This window comes from Pristiophorus japonicus, chromosome 9 (assembly GCF_044704955.1).
Source record: "Pristiophorus japonicus isolate sPriJap1 chromosome 9, sPriJap1.hap1, whole genome shotgun sequence".
Lineage (NCBI taxonomy): Eukaryota > Metazoa > Chordata > Chondrichthyes > Pristiophoridae > Pristiophorus > Pristiophorus japonicus.
In genome coordinates, this window is record NC_091985.1 from 41486600 (window position 1) to 41507268 (window position 20669).

Below are 20669 nucleotides of genomic sequence, written 5' to 3' on the forward strand. Positions count from 1 at the left end.
GTGCTCTTGTTGGTCTCGAAGGTCAGTTACTGTTGTCTCCAACAGTCCCAAGATCTGAAGATTTGCCTCAAACCTAAACTGGACCACCAGAGCTGGCAGATTATCTGACTAGCTGTGAAATTTTTAAGGGCCGGTACCTCTCGAAGTAATGCTTCTTTTGCAGGCAGAGGTTGAATTTCGTTCATAAGAATAAGTAAAATGGTATCTTTGCTGAATGATCCAGCATTTTCTTTTGTGTTCCATAGACAGAAATAGAAATGACACATTCTTGCTACTATTGGCTTTTCACTGTGAGGAATTGATCATCTTAAAATGAACCACTAATCAATTTGCTTTTGCTTTATTTTTAAATCCTCCTGACTTAATGGACTTTCTTCATCGATAATGGGTGGGTGAGGGGATGAATGTTATAAGAACATAAGAAATACGAGCAGGAGTAGGCCATTTGGCCCCTCGAGCCTGCTCCGCCATTCAATAAGATCATGGCTGATCTGATCTTGGCCTCAACTCCACTACCCTGCCCGCTCCCCATAACCCTTGACACTGCTATCGTTCAAAAATCTGTCTATCTCAACCTTAAATATATTCAACCACCCAGCCTCCACAGCTCTCTGGGGCAGAGAATTCCAAAGATTCACGATCCTCTGAGAGAAGAAATTCCTCCTCCTTCTCCATTTTAAATGGGCGACCCCTTATTCTGAAACTATGCCCCCTAGTTCTAGATTCACCCATGAGGGGAAACATCCTCTCTGCATCTACCCTGTCCAGCCCCCTCAGAATTGTTTATGTTTCACCTCTCATTCTTCTAAACTCCAATGAATATAAGCCCAAACTGCTCAACCTTTCTTAAGAAAACCCTTTCATCTCAGGAATCAACCTAGTGAATCTTCTCTGAACTGCCTCCAATGCAAGTATATCCCTCTTTAAGGGCCCAAGAGTTGCCCCTTTTTTTTTTTTGGAGTAAGCCTTTTTTTGGAGTAACTTAAAAATCGCACATTTCCCCATTTAACTTGCTCCAATGTAAGTCAGCTAGTTAGGTTTTTTTCTAGTTTAGTTTGTTCTCTCCAAAAGGGGGCGTGACAAGCCACTTACACCTCTTCTGGCCATAGAAGCAAATTTGGCCAGCTGAAAGTTACGCCAAACTAATTAAGACCAATGTATGTGGCCACTTTTGTAGGCACAGAAAAACCTTACCTACATTTAAGAAATCAGCGCAGGTAGCCAGAGATAGGGTGGGGGGGGAAGGTGAGTTAGAGGATTCCAAAGCACTAAAGACCTTCACAACATCAGCACAACATTACAACATCTTCAGCACAACAGCTGCACAACATCATCAAAAATAAATGAAAGATAAATCAGCTGCTGAAAATAGAGCAGTCCTACCTTGCCAACTGCAGAAAGCACCAGCTAGCCCTCCCGCCAGGGCTAGGGGCGGAAGGCACGCATGACTGTAGGGTGAGGAATTTTTACTTTTTACAGTTGGCCCAAAATGTTGTGTGGTCCTAATGGAGCATGAATCAGTTTTAATGCAAAAATCTTTTATTGGAAATTTTACAGTGCACTTCAATGACAAAAGCAAAGAAAGGCTGAACCCATCCCTCACCCACATCTCGGGGAAAGTACACTTCCCCATAGGGTCGGTGATGGTGGTGGGGGGGGGGGGGGGGTTGGGGACCCGGCTTGGGTCTGGCTGGTGCGTCGAGTGAAGTGGGAGTGGCATTTGAGTATCTGGCCTTTGTGCCCTTATTGCAGAAGCTAGCTCCCTCATGGCATCTGCCATCATCTGCACAACCTCTGAAATGCCCGCCCTCACTTCCCATCTTAGTGCAGAGATTTCACCCGACAGTGTCACGACCTCATCATGCACCCCACTGACGGCTGCCACTAGTGATCTTGTGAGGGCATTGATCTCCTCACCCAGTGAAACAATCTGATTAGCCTCTGCTGAGGGCTGCAGCTCAGGAGAGACTGGTCAGCTTCTCATTCCTCTTGCCATGGGTCTGCCTAGTGGCACCCCTCCAGTGCGAGGCGCAGGCTGGGACAGTGGGGGACTGGGTGTCCCAACATGCATTTCCCGACCGCCACTGAGACTCGCGACTTCGGAAGGTGTGAACCCATGGAATGTTGCCGAGGAGCTCATGGAGGTTTCTGGCTGTGTGATGCCTTGTGCTATGGACTGATCCAAATCGCGGTCAGCATTCTCCCATCCACATATTTCCATGGACACCTCCTCCCCCCCCCCCACCCGCCTTGGTCTGGTTCCTCTAGTGGATCTTGAGGAGTGTCGTCGTCTTCTGCAAAATACAACACAACAGTCAAATGGTTAGCAGCACAGGAGGGGGCAGGATGGGTGGCATGAGAAGTCTGATGCATAGCAGGCCAGTCAGCAGGTTGATTTGAAGGGCAACTATGCATTTTAATGACTCAACCTCACCCTCGCGTGTGGGTCCAGCTTGTGCAGAGCTGATTCTTTATCTGCCGGTGTGACTCAGCAAGCAGCAACCCTCTGTTCCAGGGGTGACAGTTGGTGCAGATTTGACGGACCTCCTCCAGTTCTCGTTCTCTCCCTCTTGTGAGCCAGTTTCTTCTGCAAAGATGAAAATATTAATTTTCAGACATGGTGCGCTTCTGATGGGTGGGACACATACAGATGCTCACATTTCCCACTGCAATTCAATTTAAAGATGAAGATATTGCTTACACTTACTACTTGACCAATGTCCTGCCATTTCTTCTTGCACTGGCTTCCAGATCTTGTGGTGTTGACCTCAGCGGAGTATTCTGCAACGAGGTTCCATCTTTTTCTCATTTCCTTGGGTGAAACTTTTGACGGACCACTCTTGCTGATATCGAGCTCCAGCCATTTCTCCTCAATTACAGTCACTAGTTTCTCCACTTCCTCATGGAGGAAATTCTTTGTTCGTCTTGCACGCTCTTGCGCCATTCGTCTGTTGGACTCACAGGCAGGTAATGTTCAAAAATCACATTTCTCACCTTTCTTGCACCGATCCAGCACTTCTTTCCACTCCCTCCGCCACACATAAATAAATATTTAAACCTTGCCTTTATATCGGCTCCATTACCAATGATACTGAGGACGCTCTCCCTTTAATTGGCCGATTGCCAAGCTTCCTGTTGCACTGCGCATGTGTGCAAGCTGAACCACCCATCGCACATGCGTGCACGCTCAAACGGACATGCGTCCCCCTGCCGGCATTCCACAAAACCCTGGGCCTAAGCCCCACCCCCCCCCCCAGCCGGCTGCGCTGAGTAAGTGCTGCCGAAGCTCCACGTCCCCCTCCCCCCCCCCCCCCCCCCCCCGACTCTGCAGCATCACGCCAATGGATCAGGACGACGAGGGAGCGGCCAAATTGAAAGGTACATTTTTGGCGCCTTTTCTGGCTTTCAAAGTCGGCGTGCCACCACTAACTACACAGCTCTAGGCAGCTGGGGAAATTTGGGCCCAATATAAGTAGACCAAAACTGTATGCAGTACTCCAGGTGTGGTCTCACCAAGGCCCTGTACAGTTGTAGCAAGACTTCCCTACTTTTATACTTCATCTCCTTTGCAATAAAGACCAACATTCCATTTGCTTCTTAATTACTTGCTGTAACTGCATGCTAACTTTTTGTTTCATATACAAGGAGCTCCAGATCACTCTGTACCGCAGCATTTTGTAGCCTTGCTCCATTTAAATAATAATTTGCTTTTTTATTCTTCCTACCAAAGTGGATAACCTCACATTTTCCCGCATTATACTCCATCTGCCAAATTTTTGCCCACTCACTTAGCCTATCTATATCCTTTTGTCAGATTCTTTGTGTGCTCTTCACAACTTGCTTTCCCACCTGTCTTTGTATCATCAGCAAATTTGGCTACATTACACTTGGTCTCTTTATCCAAGTCATTAATATAGATTGTAAATAGTTGGGGCCCCAGCACTGATCCCTGTGGCCCTCCCGCTAGTTACAGTTTGCCAACCTGAAAGTGACCCATTTATCCCGACACTCTGTTTTCTGTTAGTTAGCCAATCCTCTATCCATGCTAATATATTACCCCTAACCCATGAGCTCTTATTTTGTGCAGTAACCTTTTGTGTGGCACCTTATCGAATGCCTTCTGGAAATCCAAATATATTACCATTTACTGGTTCCCCTTCATCCACCCTGCTTGTTACATCCTCAAAGAACTCCAACAAATTTGTCAAACATGATTCCTCTTTCATAAAACCATGCTGACTCTGCTTGACTGCATTGTAATTCTCAATGTTCTGCTACTATTTCCTTAATGATGGACCCCAGCATTTTCCCAATGACTGATGTTAGGCTAACTAGTCTATAGTTTACTGCTTTCTGTCTCCCTCCTTTCTTGAATAGGGGCGTTACAGTTGCGGTTTTCCAATCCACTGGGCCCTCTCCAGAATCCAGGGAATTTTATAGATTACAACCAATAACCAATGCATCCATTATCTTTGCAGCCACTTCTTTTAATTTATCTCCGTAAATGTCTGCCTCTGCTTTTCTACTGTCTTACCCTTAAATCTATTTTCCCAGTCCACTTTAGCCAACTCTATCTTCATACCTTTATAATTACCTTTACTTAAGTTCAGGATACTAGTTACAGACCCAAGTTTCTCACCCTCAAACTGAATTTGAAATTCTACCATGCTTTGATCACTCTTCCCTTGAGGATCCTTTACTATAAGATCATTAATTAATTCTATCTCATTATACATTAACAGAGGTAAAATAGCCTGCTCCCTTGTTGGTTCCACACCGTATTATTCTAAGAAACCATTCTGAGTACACTCTATGAACTCATTCTCAAGGCTGTCGTTGCCAATTTGATTTGCACAATCTATGTGAAAATTAAAATTGCCCATGATTATTGCTGTACCTTTCTTACAAGCCTCTGTTATTTCTTGATTTATACTCTGTCCTACAGTGTGGCTACTGTTTGGGGGTCTGTAGACCACTCCCATCAGTGACTTATTTCCCTTATTATTGCTTATCTCCACTAAAACTGATTTCTACATCTTGATCTTCTGAGACAACATCATTTCTCAATTCTGCACTGATCTCTTCCTTTATTAACAGAAACAGAGCTATCCCACCTCCTTTTCCTTTCTGCCTATCCTTCCGAAATGTCAAATAGCCCTGAATATTCAGTTTCCAGCCTTGGCCACGTTGCAGCCACATCTCTGTAATGGCTATCAGATCATACCCATTTATATTTATTTGTGCCAACAGCTCATCTGTCTTGTTACGAATGCTGCGTGCATTCAGATAAAGAGCTTTTAATTTTGTCTTTTTACCATATTTCCCTATTCTGACTCTACTTAATGCTGCGCCCTTATGTTTATACACTCTCTCTCCCGTCCTGTCACACTCGAGTTATCATTACCCCTATTGTTACTCTGCACTATTACCTTCTCCTTTCTTTTTGACTTTTAAAATTTCCCCTCAGCTGAACCCTGCCCCCCCCCCTTCTGATGAGCTAGCCATCATTTATCCTTCAACCAACATCTAAAAGTAGATGATCTGGTCATTAATTTCATTGCCATTTCGGGGACCATGCTATGTGCAAACTGGCTACTGCATTTTGTACATTACAACAGTGACTACACTTCAAAAACACTTTACTGACTGTAAAGCGCTTTGGGATGTCCTGAGATGGTGAAAGGTGCTATATAAATGCAAGTCTGTCTTTATCTTTGACTACCATCTCCGTAAGATCCTGCAAATCCCCTAGGAGGACAGGCGCACCAACGTCAGCCTCATCGAGGCTAAAATCCCAGTATTGAAGCACTGACCACACTCTATCAGCTTGGCTGGTCAGGCCACATAGTTCGCATGCCAGATACGAGACTCCCTAAGCAAAAACTTTATGTGGAACTCCTTCATGGTAAATGAGCCAAAGGTGGGCAGTGGAAACATTACAAGGACACCCTCAAAGTGCGACATCACCACTGACACCTGGGAGACCCTGGCCGAAGACCACCCGAGGTGGAGAAAGTGCATCCGGGAGGGCGTTGAGCTCTTCGAGTCTCAACGCAAAGAGCGTGAAGAGGTCAAGTGCAGACAGTGGAAGGAGCACACGGCAAACCAGCCACACCCACCCCTTCCCTCGACTAATGTCTGTCCTACCTGTGACGGGTCTGTGGCTCGCATATTGGACTGTTTACATAAAAATATAGAAACATAGAAATTAGGTGCAGGAGTAGGCCCTTCGAGCCTGCACCAGCATTCAATAAGATCATGGCTGATCATTCACCTCAGTACCCCTTTCCTGCTTTCTCTCCATACCCCTTGATCCCTTTAGCCATAAGGGCCACATCTAATTCCCTCTTGAATATATCCAACAAACTGGCAGCAACAACTCTCTGCGGTAGAGAATTCCACAGGTTAACAACTCTCTGAGTGAAGAAGTTTCTCCTCATCTCAGACCCCTTATCCTTAGACTGTGTCCCCTGGTTCTGGACTTCCCCAACATCTGGAGCATTCTTCCTGCATCTAACCTGTCCAGTCCTGTCAGAATTTTATGTTTCTATGAGATCCCCTCTCATCCATCTAAACTCCAGTGAATACAGGCCCAGTCGATCCAGTCTCTCCTCAAGGGTCAGTCCAGCCATCCCGGGAATCAGTCTGGTGAACCTTCGCTACACTCGCTCAATAGCAAGAATGTCCTTCCTTAGATTAAGAGACCAAAACTGAACACAATATTTCAGGTGAGGCCTCACCAAGGCCCTGTACAACTGCAGTAAGACCTCCCTGCTCCTATACTCAAATCCCCGAGCTATAAAGGCCATCATACCATTTGCCTCCTTCACCGTCTGCTGTACCTGCATGCCAACTTTCAATGACTGATGTACCATGACACCCAGGTCTCGTATCACCTCCCCTTTTCAAGTCTGCTGCCATTCAGATAATCTGCCTTCACGTTTTTGCCACCAAAGTGGATAACCTCACATTTATCCACATTATACTGCATCTGCCATGCATTTGCCCACTCACCTAACCTGTCCAAGTCACCCTGCAGCCTCTTAGTATCCTCCTCACAGCTCACACCGCCACCCAGCTTAGTGTCATCTGCAAACTTGTCGATATTACACTCAATTCCTTCATCTAAATCATTGATGTATATTGTAAATAGCTGGGGTCTCAGCACTGAGCCCTGTGGCACCCCACTAGTCACTGCCTACCATTCTGAAAAGGACCCGTTTATCCCGACTCTCTGCTTCCTGTCTGCCAACCAGTTCTCTATCCACGTCAGTATATTACCCCCAATACCATGTGCTTTAATTTTGCACAACAATCTCTTGTGTGGGACCTTGTCAAAAGTCTTTTGAAAGTCCAAATAAATCACTGGTTCTCCCTTGTCCACTTTGCTAGTTACATCCTCAAAAAATTCTAGAAGATTTGTCAAGCATGATTTCCCTTTCATAAATCCATGCAGACTTGGACCGATCCTGTCACTGCTTTCCAGATGCACTGCTATTTGATCTTTAAAAATTGATTCCAACATTTTCCCCACGAATGATGTCAGGCTAACCGGTCCATAATTACCCATTTTCTCTCTCCCTCCTTTTTTAAAAAGTGGTGTTACATTTGCTACCCTCCAGTCCATAGGAACTAATCCAGAGTCGATAGAATGTTGGAAAATGATCACCAATGCATCCACTATTTCTAGGGCCACTTTCTTAAGTACTCTGGGATGCAGACTATCAGGCCCCTGGGGATATATTGGCCTTCAATTCCATCAATTTCCCTAATACAATTTCCTGACTAATAAGGATTTCTTTCAGTTCCTCCTTCTCACTAGATCTTCGGTCCCCCAGTATTTCTGCAAGGTTATTTGTATTTTCCTTCGTGAAGACAGAACCAAAGTATTTGTTCAATCGGTCTGCCATTTCTCTGTTCCCCATTATAAATTCACCTGATTCTGACTGCAAGGGACCTACATTTGTCTTCACTAATCTTTTTCTCTTCACATATCTATAGAAGTTTTTGCAGACAGTTTTTATGTTCCCAGCAAGCTTCCTCTCATGCTCTATTTTCCCCCTCCTAATTAAACCCTTTGTCCTCCTCTGCTGAATTCTAAATTTCTCCCAGTTCTCAGGTTTGCTGCTTTTTCTGGCTAATTTATATGCCTCTTCCTCGGATTTAACACTATCCTTAATTTCCCTTGTTAGCCAAGGTTGAGCCATCGCCCCCGTTTTATTTTTACTCCAGACAAGGATGTACAGTTGTTGAAGTTCATCCATGTGATCTTTAAATGTTTGCCATTGCCTATCCAGTGTCAACCTTTAAGTATCATTCGCCAGTCTATTCTAGCCAATTCACGTCTCATACTTCCTCAAGTTCAGGACCCTCGTCTCTGAATTAACTGTGTCACTCTCCATCTGAATAAAGAATTCTACCATATTATGGTCACTCTTTCCCAAGGGGCCTCATACAACAAGATTGCTAATTAATCCTTTCTCATTACAAATCACCCAGTCTAGGATGGCCAGCCCTCTAGTTAGTTCCTCAGCATTAAAAACCATCCCTAATACACTCCAGGAAATCCTCCTCCACCGTATTGCTACCAGTTTGGTTAGCCCAGTCTATATGTAGATTAAAGTCGCCCATGGTAACTACTGTACCTTTATTGCACACATCCCTCATTTTTTCTTTGATGCTGTCCTCACTACTACTGTTTGGTGGTCTGTACACAACTCCCACCAGCATTCTCTGCCCTTTGGTATGCCGCAGCTCCACCCATACAGATTGCACATCATCCAAGCTAATGTCCTCCCTTACTATTGCGTTAATTTCCTCTTTAATCAGCAACGCTACTCCACCTCCTTTTCCTTTCTGTCTATCCTCCTTGAATGTTGATTTCCCAGCCTTGGTCACCCTGAAGCCATATCTCCGTGATGCCAATTATATCATATTCGTTAATTGTTGCCTGCGCAGATAATTCCTTCACCTTATTAAGAATACTCCTCGCAATGAGGCACAGAGCCTTCAGGCTTGTCTTTTTAACACACTTTGCCCCTTTAGACTTTTGCTGTAATGTGCTTAACCACCAGAGGACTCACTTTGGGAGTGGAAGCAAGTCTTCCTCAATTCTGAGGGACTGCCTTTGATGATGACCACCTGAACAGGCAGACTCTTTAACATCTCATTTGAAAGATAGCATCTCCGACAATGTGGAACTCCCTCAGTAGTGTACTGAACCATCGGCCTAGATTATATGCTCAAGTCGCTGGAGTGGGGCTTGAAACAAAGATGTTCTGATTCAAAGGGAAGGGTGTTGTCACTGAGCCATCACTGACACCGTTACAAATCCAAGCCACCAAATTGCTTCTTTTTAGGTGGATATTAACACTATGACTATTCGTGAAAACTGAGTTGTGGGGGCAAGGGGATCCAAAGAAAAATGTCACATGCAGACAGACGCTTACTCCCAACTTCTTGCTATTAAAGTTTACTGAAAGTGTTGCAGTACCAGGTTATCCACTAGGTGGAATGCCAGCCAGTCTTGTGCAGTGTTTGGTATTATTTCATGTGTCTTTTATTCCTGCTGACTGAATGAAGTCCACATTGGCTGAATTTGTTGTCTTTAATTTCACTAGCTATGCACTAATGTAAAAATCTCTCTTGGCTTCTTCACCCACAAGTTAATCAAATAAATTGGTATCTGGCAAATAAAATTTAGCAGTCATCCCTCTCATGCAAGAGGGATAAATTAGGCCCAATGTGTTTGAACTGCGTGTGTCTTGTCTTTTAATTCCTTTCTATTTAATTCAAAGATAATTTTTAATATTTGCTTGGTCGCTGGTATAAAATATTATGTTTTGTGGTGTGGTTGCAGTGTTGTAAGGTAGTCCTGTGCAGAAGTGGTATTGCATGTCCAAGGGACCACACAGCCCTTGTATTTAAAGAAACAACTTTGGTCACTTAATTGTGCCTATGGCAGAAGGCAATAGCTCAGGCTACTGATGCAGCTGACTATGATGCAAGCGATTATTACAGCTTTGGTCAGCTATCTACAATATGCAAGCTGATCCTCCAGCAATTACATAATGGGTTATAAAGCCAGCTGCTGCAAATGATAAGCTTATCAAAATATGAACTACAAGTACCACACAAAGACGTTGCCAGAAACCCAAATAACTGGAGGCACAAGTTTTTTAAAAAAAGAGTGAGCACGTGAGATCAGGTGGAATGTTTTTCACCCAAAAGGTAATAGCTATGCCATGTGTTGCCAAGACAGACAATTGGGTTGGACTGTATAAGTGGGTTAAATAGACAATTAGAGGTGTTTCTGGAAAGATGAGGACTGAAGGTAGAGTTGACATCTGAAAAAGAAGCATGTTCCTTGGTTCTAATGGCCTGTTTCCATTTCTAAAAGTTGTTGTATCAGCAGAATCTTAAATTTATGAGCACTCTGGTTTCCACTGAACAGAAGCATTCAATTAATTAGAAACATTGCAGAGTGAAGTTTCACACATCTTGGCTCAGTCCTTGGTTCCCTTGCTTTTAATGGCTTTGGTCTGACTTTAGGAATTTGTATGGGTGATTGCTGAATCTGGTGCTCCCAGATGGGGGCTGGCATCACCGAAATCGAGATTGGGAAGCCAGCAATTTTTCAAGGTGGACTCGAGCAGAGTTCCCCATTGGGATTGTGGAATCACCCAATATGACTTTTACTGACGGTGCATCGCAGCACTGAGGGAGTCCTACATTGTTGGGATGGAGTCTTCCAGACCAGATATTAAACTGAGGCCCCGCCTGTCTGCTCAGGTGGACATAATCGCTGCAAAAAATGTTCTCTCGAATGAAATTGTGGGAGTTCCTTTTCATGAATTTTCCAGTTATGTCATTATCAATCAAATCCGTATTATCTAGTACATATGGTAAGGTTGAGAGTACCTATTCCTTGGCTCTTCCCCCACCCCACCCCCCTCCCTCCCTTTTTTTAAAAAAAGAAGCAATTTTACTGTCATTGTAAACTGTGCATTTGTTAGAATATGTCCTAATAATTACATTTGTGAATTTCCCAATAATCATTTTGAAGAATTTTTCATGCTTTTAAAGCATATGATAAGCAGACACGTGGCAGATGAAATTTAAAGCAGAGAAATATGAAGTGATTCATTTTGACAGGAAGAATGAGGCGACATAATATCAACTAAATGGTAGAAATTTAAAAGGGGTGCAGGAACAGAGACCTGCAGGTGTACGTTCACAAGTCTTTGAAGGTGGCAGAACAAGTTGAGAAGACTGTTAAAAAGACATACGGGCTCCTTGGCTTTATAAATAGAGGAATAGAGTACAAGAGCAAGGAAGTTGTGCTAAAACCTTATAAAATACTGATTAGGCCTCAGCTGATCTATTGGGCCTGAAATCCCGGTGCTGGGCTTCCCACGGGCGCTGGCCAGAAAACAGTTTTAAAAAAAAAAAAAAGATCCGCACCTAACTTTTGCTGCTGCAGCCTCCAGCGATCCCGGTCGGAGGCCTCCTCTCCCTGCGCATCGGAGCGCGTTCATGTCTTGCAGATGCGCAGGGAGAAGCTGGAGTCATGTGGCACTGGACAGCCAATCAAGGTAAAGTATTCTCATTCGTATAAATAGAAACTTATGCATGAGAATCAGCACCTCACCCCCCCCCAGCAACAAAACACACACTTTTTTTTAAATCACATTTTAAATTAAAGTTAATAAATGTGTTAGATTAAAATATATATTTTTCGGATTTTTTTTAAAGTTTTGTAATTCGGGTTTAAAATAAATTTACTTTCGTGGGCAGGGTTTTTAACAAAAATGTGGTATTAAATTTTATTTTGTGTTTTTTATGTTTTAAAACTCTTGCGCTAGTAAAAGTAAGCGATGCGCCTGCTTTTACCAGGCGCAAGAGTTTTAAGGACATTCGCTGGGCAAGAGATGGGCAAATAGTGCAATCTCGCCCATGCGAATGTCCTTGCTGTCGAGATGAGTTGGATCTGTCGAGCCAGAACTTGACAGATCGGAAAAACTGCTTTTGACGCATGCGCATCATGTGCCGAAAACCGGCTTTTGCAGGACCTCGCCAGGTCCATACACACTCCGTATGGACCCGCTGAGGCTGGAATTTCAGGCCCATTATGTTCAATTCTGGGCATCACATTTTATGAAGGATGTCGAGAACTTCGGGTGCAGAGGAGATTTACTAGAATGGTACCAGGGATGCAAGACTTCAGTTACATGGAGAGACTAGAGAAACTTTTTTTTTCTCCTTGGAGCAGAAAAGGCTAAGGGAAGATTTGATAGAAGTATTCAACATCATGATCAGTTTAGATAGGGTAAATAAGGAGAAACAGTTTTCAGTGGCAGTAGACTCAGTAACCAGAGGACATAGATTTAAAGTAATTGGCAAAAGAACCAGAGGCAACATGCGAAAAAAAAAATGTTTGCAGTGAGCTGTTATGATCTGGAATGTGCTGCCTGAAGGGTAGTGGAAGCATATTCAGTAATAACTTTCAAAAGGAAATTGGATAAATACTTTAAGGGGAAACATTTGCCGGTCTATGGGGAAAGAGCAGGGGAGTGAGAATCATTGGAGAGCATTTTCAAACAGCAGCTCAGACATGATGGGCCGAATGGCCTCCTGTGCAGTATGATTACATGATTCTATGCTAAATTTTAGCTTAACCTATTGTTTGGTTTATATTTTTGATAGTCTTTCTATGGTTTGTGACAAAGATTGAACACATTTGTTCCAGAGTCTCCGCAATATTGCAATATACTGTATAACCATGGGCTGGATTTTTGGTTTGTTGCCGCCTCTGTTTTCACCCCGATGGGGCAGCAATGGTGGCGGTCAGCTCTTCCAGGTGGGCGGCCACCTTCCAGCCACCCGCCGGGATTTTCGGGGGCAGTTTCAGCGGGGCACAGAGCATTACCGCCCCGAAATGAGCAAAGCCAAAAATCCTGCCCAACTTGTGTTTTTATAGCATAAAATAACTTTCAACTTAAGGTATCGAATTTTACTCAATCAACAGCAAATTGATTGCCCTTTGCTTCTTGTTGAAAATATTGATATTTTATGCACCGATGCATTTAAGACCAGCAGCATCTTACAAAGGTTTCCCACAGTGCTGAAGTTGATGTGTCCTTTTCTATTCCATCTGCACAATGGGAAATGGGGGATCCATTAGCAAGAGACTTCAGTGAGGCGTGAGTCATGATCTGATGCATTACTCCTACCAAATGCATGCCTGGGAAAAGAACATTTTTTTGTACCGTTTTGACTGTTTACGGTCAACATTGGTTACTCAAAAAGCCGGAAAAGCATGACCAGGAATTAGAATGACGTTCATCCTACGCTTCCTAAGCAATATGTTTGATCATCAATCCAGAATGGTAACTTCTGCTATTCCAGTGTGAATTCTCTGTTAACTACGTGAGCTGTTCTTGCAGCATTCTATGAGCGAGATTAGCAATTTAGTTCTGAATTGTGAGCAGTTTTGCCCTGTGTGTACACAACTACTGAAGATTTGTATGCACCTGCCCTGGGTTGATGTGACTTTGAATCCTTTGAGCCATCTGAAAGAGACGAAACTTTCATATTTGTCTGGGCTGCTGTGAAAGCTGGGACTCAAAGCAGGATGAATGATGCTGTTAGTGCACCTAAATGAATACAATTTGGCCATCTTTAGGTAGGATAAAATAACATCAAGTTTGACAGTCCAATTGATGTTTGTATTAAAAGGAATTTATATTTCTAAGAAAATACATAAGCATATTTGTACATTACATAGATCAACTTTTATTAAAACCTCCAGTTCTCTACTGAAATATTAACTGCTCATTGAACAGAACGAAGAGCCAACAATTGTGTTTTCATTGGCTTTCTGAAGAGGTCCTCAAAATGTAACCTAGTCTTATTTTGCACAGGGTAGTTAAACTTAATGATTAAGCTTCTAAAACTTCGAAGATCCAGCTCAGGAAAGTTTGTTCCTCCCTTGTTTTACTTGTTGATTTTGTGTCTGAGGTTCTCCGACCCTATTTCACCGGTTTTATTTGAGTCAAAGTTGACCACAATTTAATTTTCAAAATTAGAGTAAATGCCACACATTTTTGCTTTTATAAATTGCTCAAATTTGAAAGTATTTATAGTTGACTTTTTGACTGTGGCATTAATTGGTGCCTTTTTGTTTTGATTCACAGCAAAGGTTGATCAAGAATCTAAGGAAGTTTTCTTGTCTGGAACTCACAAAAGGTAATTTTTTCACATTTCTGATCATACAGTAGAATGCTCTTTAGTTTAGCAAAATGCTCTCCATTAATGTTCTGTTCATAATATTTAAAAAATGAATTGGTATCTAGAAAAACTTGCTCTTATTAATGAGCGCATATTAACTGATGTTTATTGTGTCAAAGTTTACATGGGTTTGCAGGTGTAAGGGATCAGGGAGACTATTCTTTCCCTGTATCATTTATTGTACATCAGATATCCAAAATGAAATTCTTGTCTTGTGCTGCATCCAAGATTTGCTAATTGCTTTGAAGATCATATCTACTTTTAGTTCAAACACTGGTGCTATTTATCTTGGAAGACCTGGTTGTTGATGGCAACATTCCCGAACGTGGTAATATTGTGCTTCAATGAATGAAAGTTGGGATGAAAATTAGTTCACATTTTTTAGTCTTAATTGAACTGCATAGCGGAAAGACACAAGTTGAACATGTCAATTGAAATTATATGAAGTTGTAACATTCAGGCGGTGTGTTTTCCTTCCTCTTTCCTTCCCTCTCTCGTTTCTTTTTTCTCTTCTTTCAATGGTGCTGGCAATCCTCCTTCACTCTTCACTCATTTCTTACTAGGCGAGTCGGAATGTAACCAAGCTATTTGGCCATGGGGACTTCACTATCATTCCTGATTCTGTCTTGGCCTGATGTCCATTCACATGCTTTGCAACCCAGTTAATGCAGCTGAAGTCAAATGTTGCCCCCCGCCACTATGCTGGCTGACCATCACTAAGTCAGCCTATATTAAAGGTTTGACTCAGGTTGGCAAACTAAATAGTGGGGTGCCACAATGATCAATGCTGAGGCCCCAACTATTTATAATCTATATTAATGACTTGCATAAAGGGACTAAGTGTAAAGTAGGCAAATGTGCTGATGATACAAAGATAGGTGGGAAAGCAAGTTGCGAGGAGGATGCAAAGATAAAAGTTCACGGGGTTGGGGGTGTCATGTATTTCACCATCTTGCAATGACAATAGTTATGTAACTGTAACTCATGCACACTGTACCTGTACCCTTGAAATGCATACCCTGACCACGGGGTGAGCTTGCGGGAGACACTCCTCACCTGGGTTTCCAGGTATAAAAGGGGAGGTCCCACCCAAGGTCAGCACTCCTTGGCCCTGGGAATAAAGTGAAGGTCACAGAGTGACCGTGTCGTGAGTTTGTAACAAGGTGCAGAGACACTACATTTGGCGACGAGAAACGGGAATTACCGAACCACGAGGATGGCCACCAGTGGCACAGAGGAACGCTACTGTGTGGGTGAGGACTGGGACGACTTTGTGGAAAGACTCCAGCAGAGCTTTGTCACAAAGGACTGGCTGGGAGAGGCAGCGGCCGACAAACGGAGGGTGCATCTACTGACCAACTGTGGTCCACAGACGTATGCGCTGATGAAAGACCTGCTCACACCCCAAAAGCCAGCGGACAAGTCCTTCGAAGAGCTCAGCCAGCTGATCAGTTAGCATCTCAAGCCGGCAAGTAGTGTACACATGGCCTGGCACCGGTTCTACTCTCTCCGGCGTTGGGAGGGTCAAAACGTCTCGGACTTCGTGGTGGAACTGCGGCGTTTGGCCAATCTCTAAGTTCTCCGATGCCTGCAGGGGGGAGATGTTAAGGGACTTTTTCATCGAGGGCATTAATCATGCCGGCATTTTCAGGAAGCTCATAAAGACTAAGAACTTGACTTTAGAAGGGGCGGCGTTGATAGCTCAGACCTTTATGGCAGGGGAAGAGGAGACCAAGCTAATTTACGCACGCAGCCCTGGTTTTAACGTTGCGATGAACCAGTGTGTTAATTTTGTAAAAGTGATACAGAACCCCGCAGGCAGGCAAGGGCAATTCGACACCGCCCAGGCAGCAACTACCAGCTCCAGGGTGGGCCCGCAACAGCGACAATGGAAAGGGGATTGACAATTCACGCCATCACGCGGAACAACGCATCCCGTGATGGGATCATTAACACCCACCATCAGAGTACTTAGAAACAGCCAAACGGGCCATCAGAGAGGAATGTCTTGGAATAGTCCTTTTGTTAACAGCAATCTCAGCTCGTGCTGGAGGTGCGGGGGCAGACACACTGCCAAAAGCTGCAGGTTCCAGCTTTATACCTGTAGGATTTGTAATGTCAGTAGACACTTGGCCAGGATGTGCAAAAAGGCAGTTGCGAGGCTAATCTGCGAGACAGAGGAACCAGACGAGGGGTCAAAATGCAGGATGAGGCCTGGGGAACAACCATGGATGCAGAAGTTCAGAGAGTTCATGTGGCTGTTGTCCACAGCTCATACACTAAAACGCCACCCATGATGATGAAAGTCTTACTGAATGGCATCCCGGTGCACATGGAGCTGGATACGGGAGCTAGCCAGTCACTCACGAGCGCCCAACAATTTGAGTGACTATGGCCACACAGAGCTAGCAGGCCCAAACTGGAACGCATTGAGACGCAGCTACGTACATACACCAAAGAGATCATCCCAGTGCTGGGCAGTGCAAACTTGGTAACGCATAATGGATTACAGAACTGGCTGCCACTCTGGATCATCCCGGGAAATGGCCCTGCGCTTTTGGGGAGGAGTTGGCTAGCTAAGATGAATTTGAAATGGGGGTATGTGCACACCATTTCAGCAGGTATTGCAAAAATTCGAGTCACCCGGTGTCTGAACGTTCAAGGGCACTAAAGTAGTGATACGCATCACTCCGAACGCCAGACCAGTGCACCACAAAGCCAGAGTGGTGCCGTACATGATGTGTGAGAAAATTGAAAGTGAACTGGACAGGCTGCTCAGAGAGGGCATAATTTCGGTCGTTGAATTCAGCGACTGGGCAAGTCCCATCGTTCCTGTCCTCAAAGCAGATGGCTCGGTTAGGATTTGTGGCGACTACAAAGCCACCATCAACCCAGTGTCGCTGCAAGACCAATACCTGCTTCCGAGAGCGGAGGACCTCTTTGCCACGCTGGCAGGTGGAAAGTTGTTCACGATGCTGGACCTCACTTTGGCCTACATGACTCAGGAACTGGCTGAAGATTCCAAGCTTCTGACCACCATCACGACGCACAAAGGATTATTTGTCTACAACAGGTGCCCGTTTGGCATTCATTCGGCAGCGGCTATCTTTCAGCGAAACATGGAAAGCTTGCTCAAGTCCATCCCTGGAACGGTCGTATTCCAAGACAACATCCTTATAACGGGTCGAGACACCGAGGAACACCTCTGCAACCTGGAGGAGGTGCTACGCCGATTGGATCGGGTAGGCTTGCGGCTGAAAAAAGGCAAGTGCGTGTTTTTGGCGCCAGAGGTCGAGTTCCTGGGCAGGAGGGTTGCTGCAGACGGGATCCGGCCCACTGAATCAAAAACTGAGGCGATTCGCTCGGCGCCCAGGCCCGGCAACACGTCGGAGTTGCGATCATTCCTGGGACTTTTGAACTATTTTGGGAACTTTCTGCCGAACTTAAGCGCACTGTTGGAGCCATTACACATGCTCCTCCGTAAAGGGTGTGAATGGTTTTGGGGGGGACTGTCAAGAACGGGCTTTCAATAAGGCAAGGAACCTGCTGTGTTCCAACAAACTGTTGACTTTGTATGAACCCTGTAAAAACTGGTTTTAACATGCGATGCGTCTTCATACGGGGTTGGGTGTGTGTTGCAGCAGGGTAACGATGACGGCCGACTCCAACCGGTGGCTTACGCCTCCAGGTCGTTCTCCGAGGCAGAGCGTGGATACGGCATGGTCGAGAAGGAGGCACTCGCGTGTGTGTACGATGTGATAAAGATGCACCAGTACCTTTTCGGTGAACAGTTCGAGCCAGAGATGGACCACAAGACGTTAACAGCCCTGTTGTCCAACAGCAAGGCTGTCGACGCTAACACGTCAGCTCGCATACAGCGATGGGTCCTCACACTGGCTGCGTATGACTACACCATACGGCACCGGCTAGGCACTGAAAATTGCGCTGACGCGCACAGCAGGCTCCCACTGGCCACCACCGAGGGGGCGTCGGAGCAGAGCACCGAGATGGTCATGGCCGTTGAGGCTTTTGACACTGCGGGCTCCCCCAACACAGCCCGACAGATCAAACTCTGGACCAACAGGGACCCCCTCCTATCCATGATAAAGAAATGTGTCCTGACTGGGAATTGGGCGCCCACACACAGGGCGTGCCCCGAGGAGGTCAGACCATTTCAGAGACAGATGGATGAACTCTCCATCCAAGCCGACTGCCTGTTATGGGGCAGCCGGGTAGTCATGCGTTCATCAGGGAACTCCACAGTGAGAACCCTGGCATCGTGTTAATGAAGGCCATTGCCCGTTCACATGTATGGTGGCCCAGACCTGGAACACTGGGTTCGCAGGTGCACTACGTGTGCCCAGCTGGGCAATGCCCCCAGCGAGGCCCCACTCAGCCCGTGGCCCTGGCCCACCAGGCCATGGTCACGCATTCACGTAGACTATGCGGACCCGTTCATGGGGAAAATGTTCCTGATCGTTGTCAATGCATACTTGAAGTGGATCGAGTGTATCATATTGAACTCGTGCATGACATCCATCACTGTGGAGAGTCTGCATACGGTTTTCACACCCCACGGCTTGCCGGACATCCTGGTCAGCGACAATGGCCCGTGTTTTACCAGCCATGAATTCCAGGAGTTTATGTCGGGCAATGGGACCAAGCACGTCCGGACAGCGCCGTTCAAGCCGGCTTCCAATGGCCAGGTGGAACGGGCGGTCCAAGTCATAAAGCAGGGCATTATACTCCCTTCAGTACCGCCTATCGCGCCTCCTGCTGGCCTACAGGTCCCGGCCGCACTCGCTCACGGGAGTCCCGCCAGCGGAACTCCTCATGAAATGCACGCTCAAGATGCGGCTGTCCCTCATTCACCCAGACCTGGCAGACATTGTTGAGGGCAAGCACCAGTCCCAAACCGAGCTCCATGATCGAGGCTCAAGGGAGAGGTATGTAGAAATAGATGACCCAGTATTTGTTCTTAACCATGCTTTGGGACCCAAATGGCTTGAGGGCACCGTAATTGTCAAGGAAGGAAACAGGGTCATGGTGGTCAGACAAAACAATCGGCAGATATGCTGCAAACACTTAGACTAAGTAAAGACAAGGTTCAGCATAGACACAGAGGAACCGGAAGAAGAGCATGATGAGAGAGCACCCACACCACTGCCAGCGTACGAACAACAAAGACAGCCCTCAGCATGCACAGTCCCGGCAGCCAGCCCGGACAGGCCGGAATCACCTCAAGTGACAGAGACGCATGCTGAGGCTCATCCACCAGAGCCACAACTGCAGCGCTCCACGAGAGAGCATCGACCACCCGATAGACTTAACCTCTGAAACTAAAAGACTTAAGGGAGGAGGCGATGTCATGTATTTCACCATCTTGCAATGTAACTGTAACTCATGCACACTGTACCTGTACCCCTGAAATGCACACCTTGACCACAGGGGGTGAGCTTGTGGGAGACACTGGTATAAAAGGGGAGGTCCCACCCAGGGTCAGCACTCCTTGGTCCTGGGAATAAAGTGAAGGTCACAGAGTGACCGTGTCTGATATATACATGCCTCGTGTGAGTTTGTAACAAGGTGCAGAGACACTACATGGGGTACTATATCAGCATGGATAGAGGATTGGCTGGCTAACAGAGAACAGAGTGTCGGGGTAAATGGTTCAATTTCTGGTTGGCAACCAGCAACTAGTGGGGTGCCACAGGGTTCAGTGCTGGGAACCCAACTATTTACAATCTATATTAACGACTTGGAAGAAGGGACTGAGTGTAACATAGCCAAGTTTGCTGACGATACAAAGATGGGAGGAAAAGCAATGTGTGAGGAGGGCGCACACAATCTGTAAAAGGACATAGACAGACTAAGTGAGTGGGCAAAAATTTGGCAGATGGAGTATAATGTTGGAAAGTGTGAGGTCATGCACTTTGGCAGAAAAAAATCAAAGAGCAAGTTATTATTTAAATGGAGAAAATTGCAAAATGCCGCAGTACAGCGGGACCTGGGGGTAATTGTGCATGAAACACAAAAGGATAGTATGCAGATACAGCAAGTGATCAGGAAGGCCAATGGTATCTTGGCCTTTATTGCAAAGGGGATGGAGTATAAAAACAGGGAAATCTTACTACAGCTATTAAAGGTATTGGTGAGGCCACACCTGGAATACTGTGTACAGTTTTGGTTTCCATATTAACAAAAGGATATACTTGCTTTGGAGGCAGTTCAGAGAAAGTTCACTCGGTTGATTCCGGGAATGAGGGGGTTGACTTATGAGGAAAGATTGAGTAGGTTGGGCCTCTACCCATTGGAATTCAGAAGAATGAGAGGTGATCATGTCGAAACGTATAAGTTTGAGAGGGCTTGACAAGGTGGAT

The 20669-nt window shown here is 45.3% G+C and overlaps 1 protein-coding gene across 1 annotated transcript in view; it reads left to right on the forward strand.

The window, feature by feature from the left end:
• The window catches only part of fmn2b (formin 2b), a 596705-nt gene that overhangs the window by 465982 nt on the left and 110054 nt on the right, over positions 1 to 20669 (forward strand). The window contains exon 17 of the mRNA XM_070890955.1: positions 14196 to 14247. Within this exon, the coding sequence (XP_070747056.1) occupies positions 14196 to 14247 (52 nt within the window). The remainder of the gene's footprint in view (positions 1 to 14195; positions 14248 to 20669) is intronic.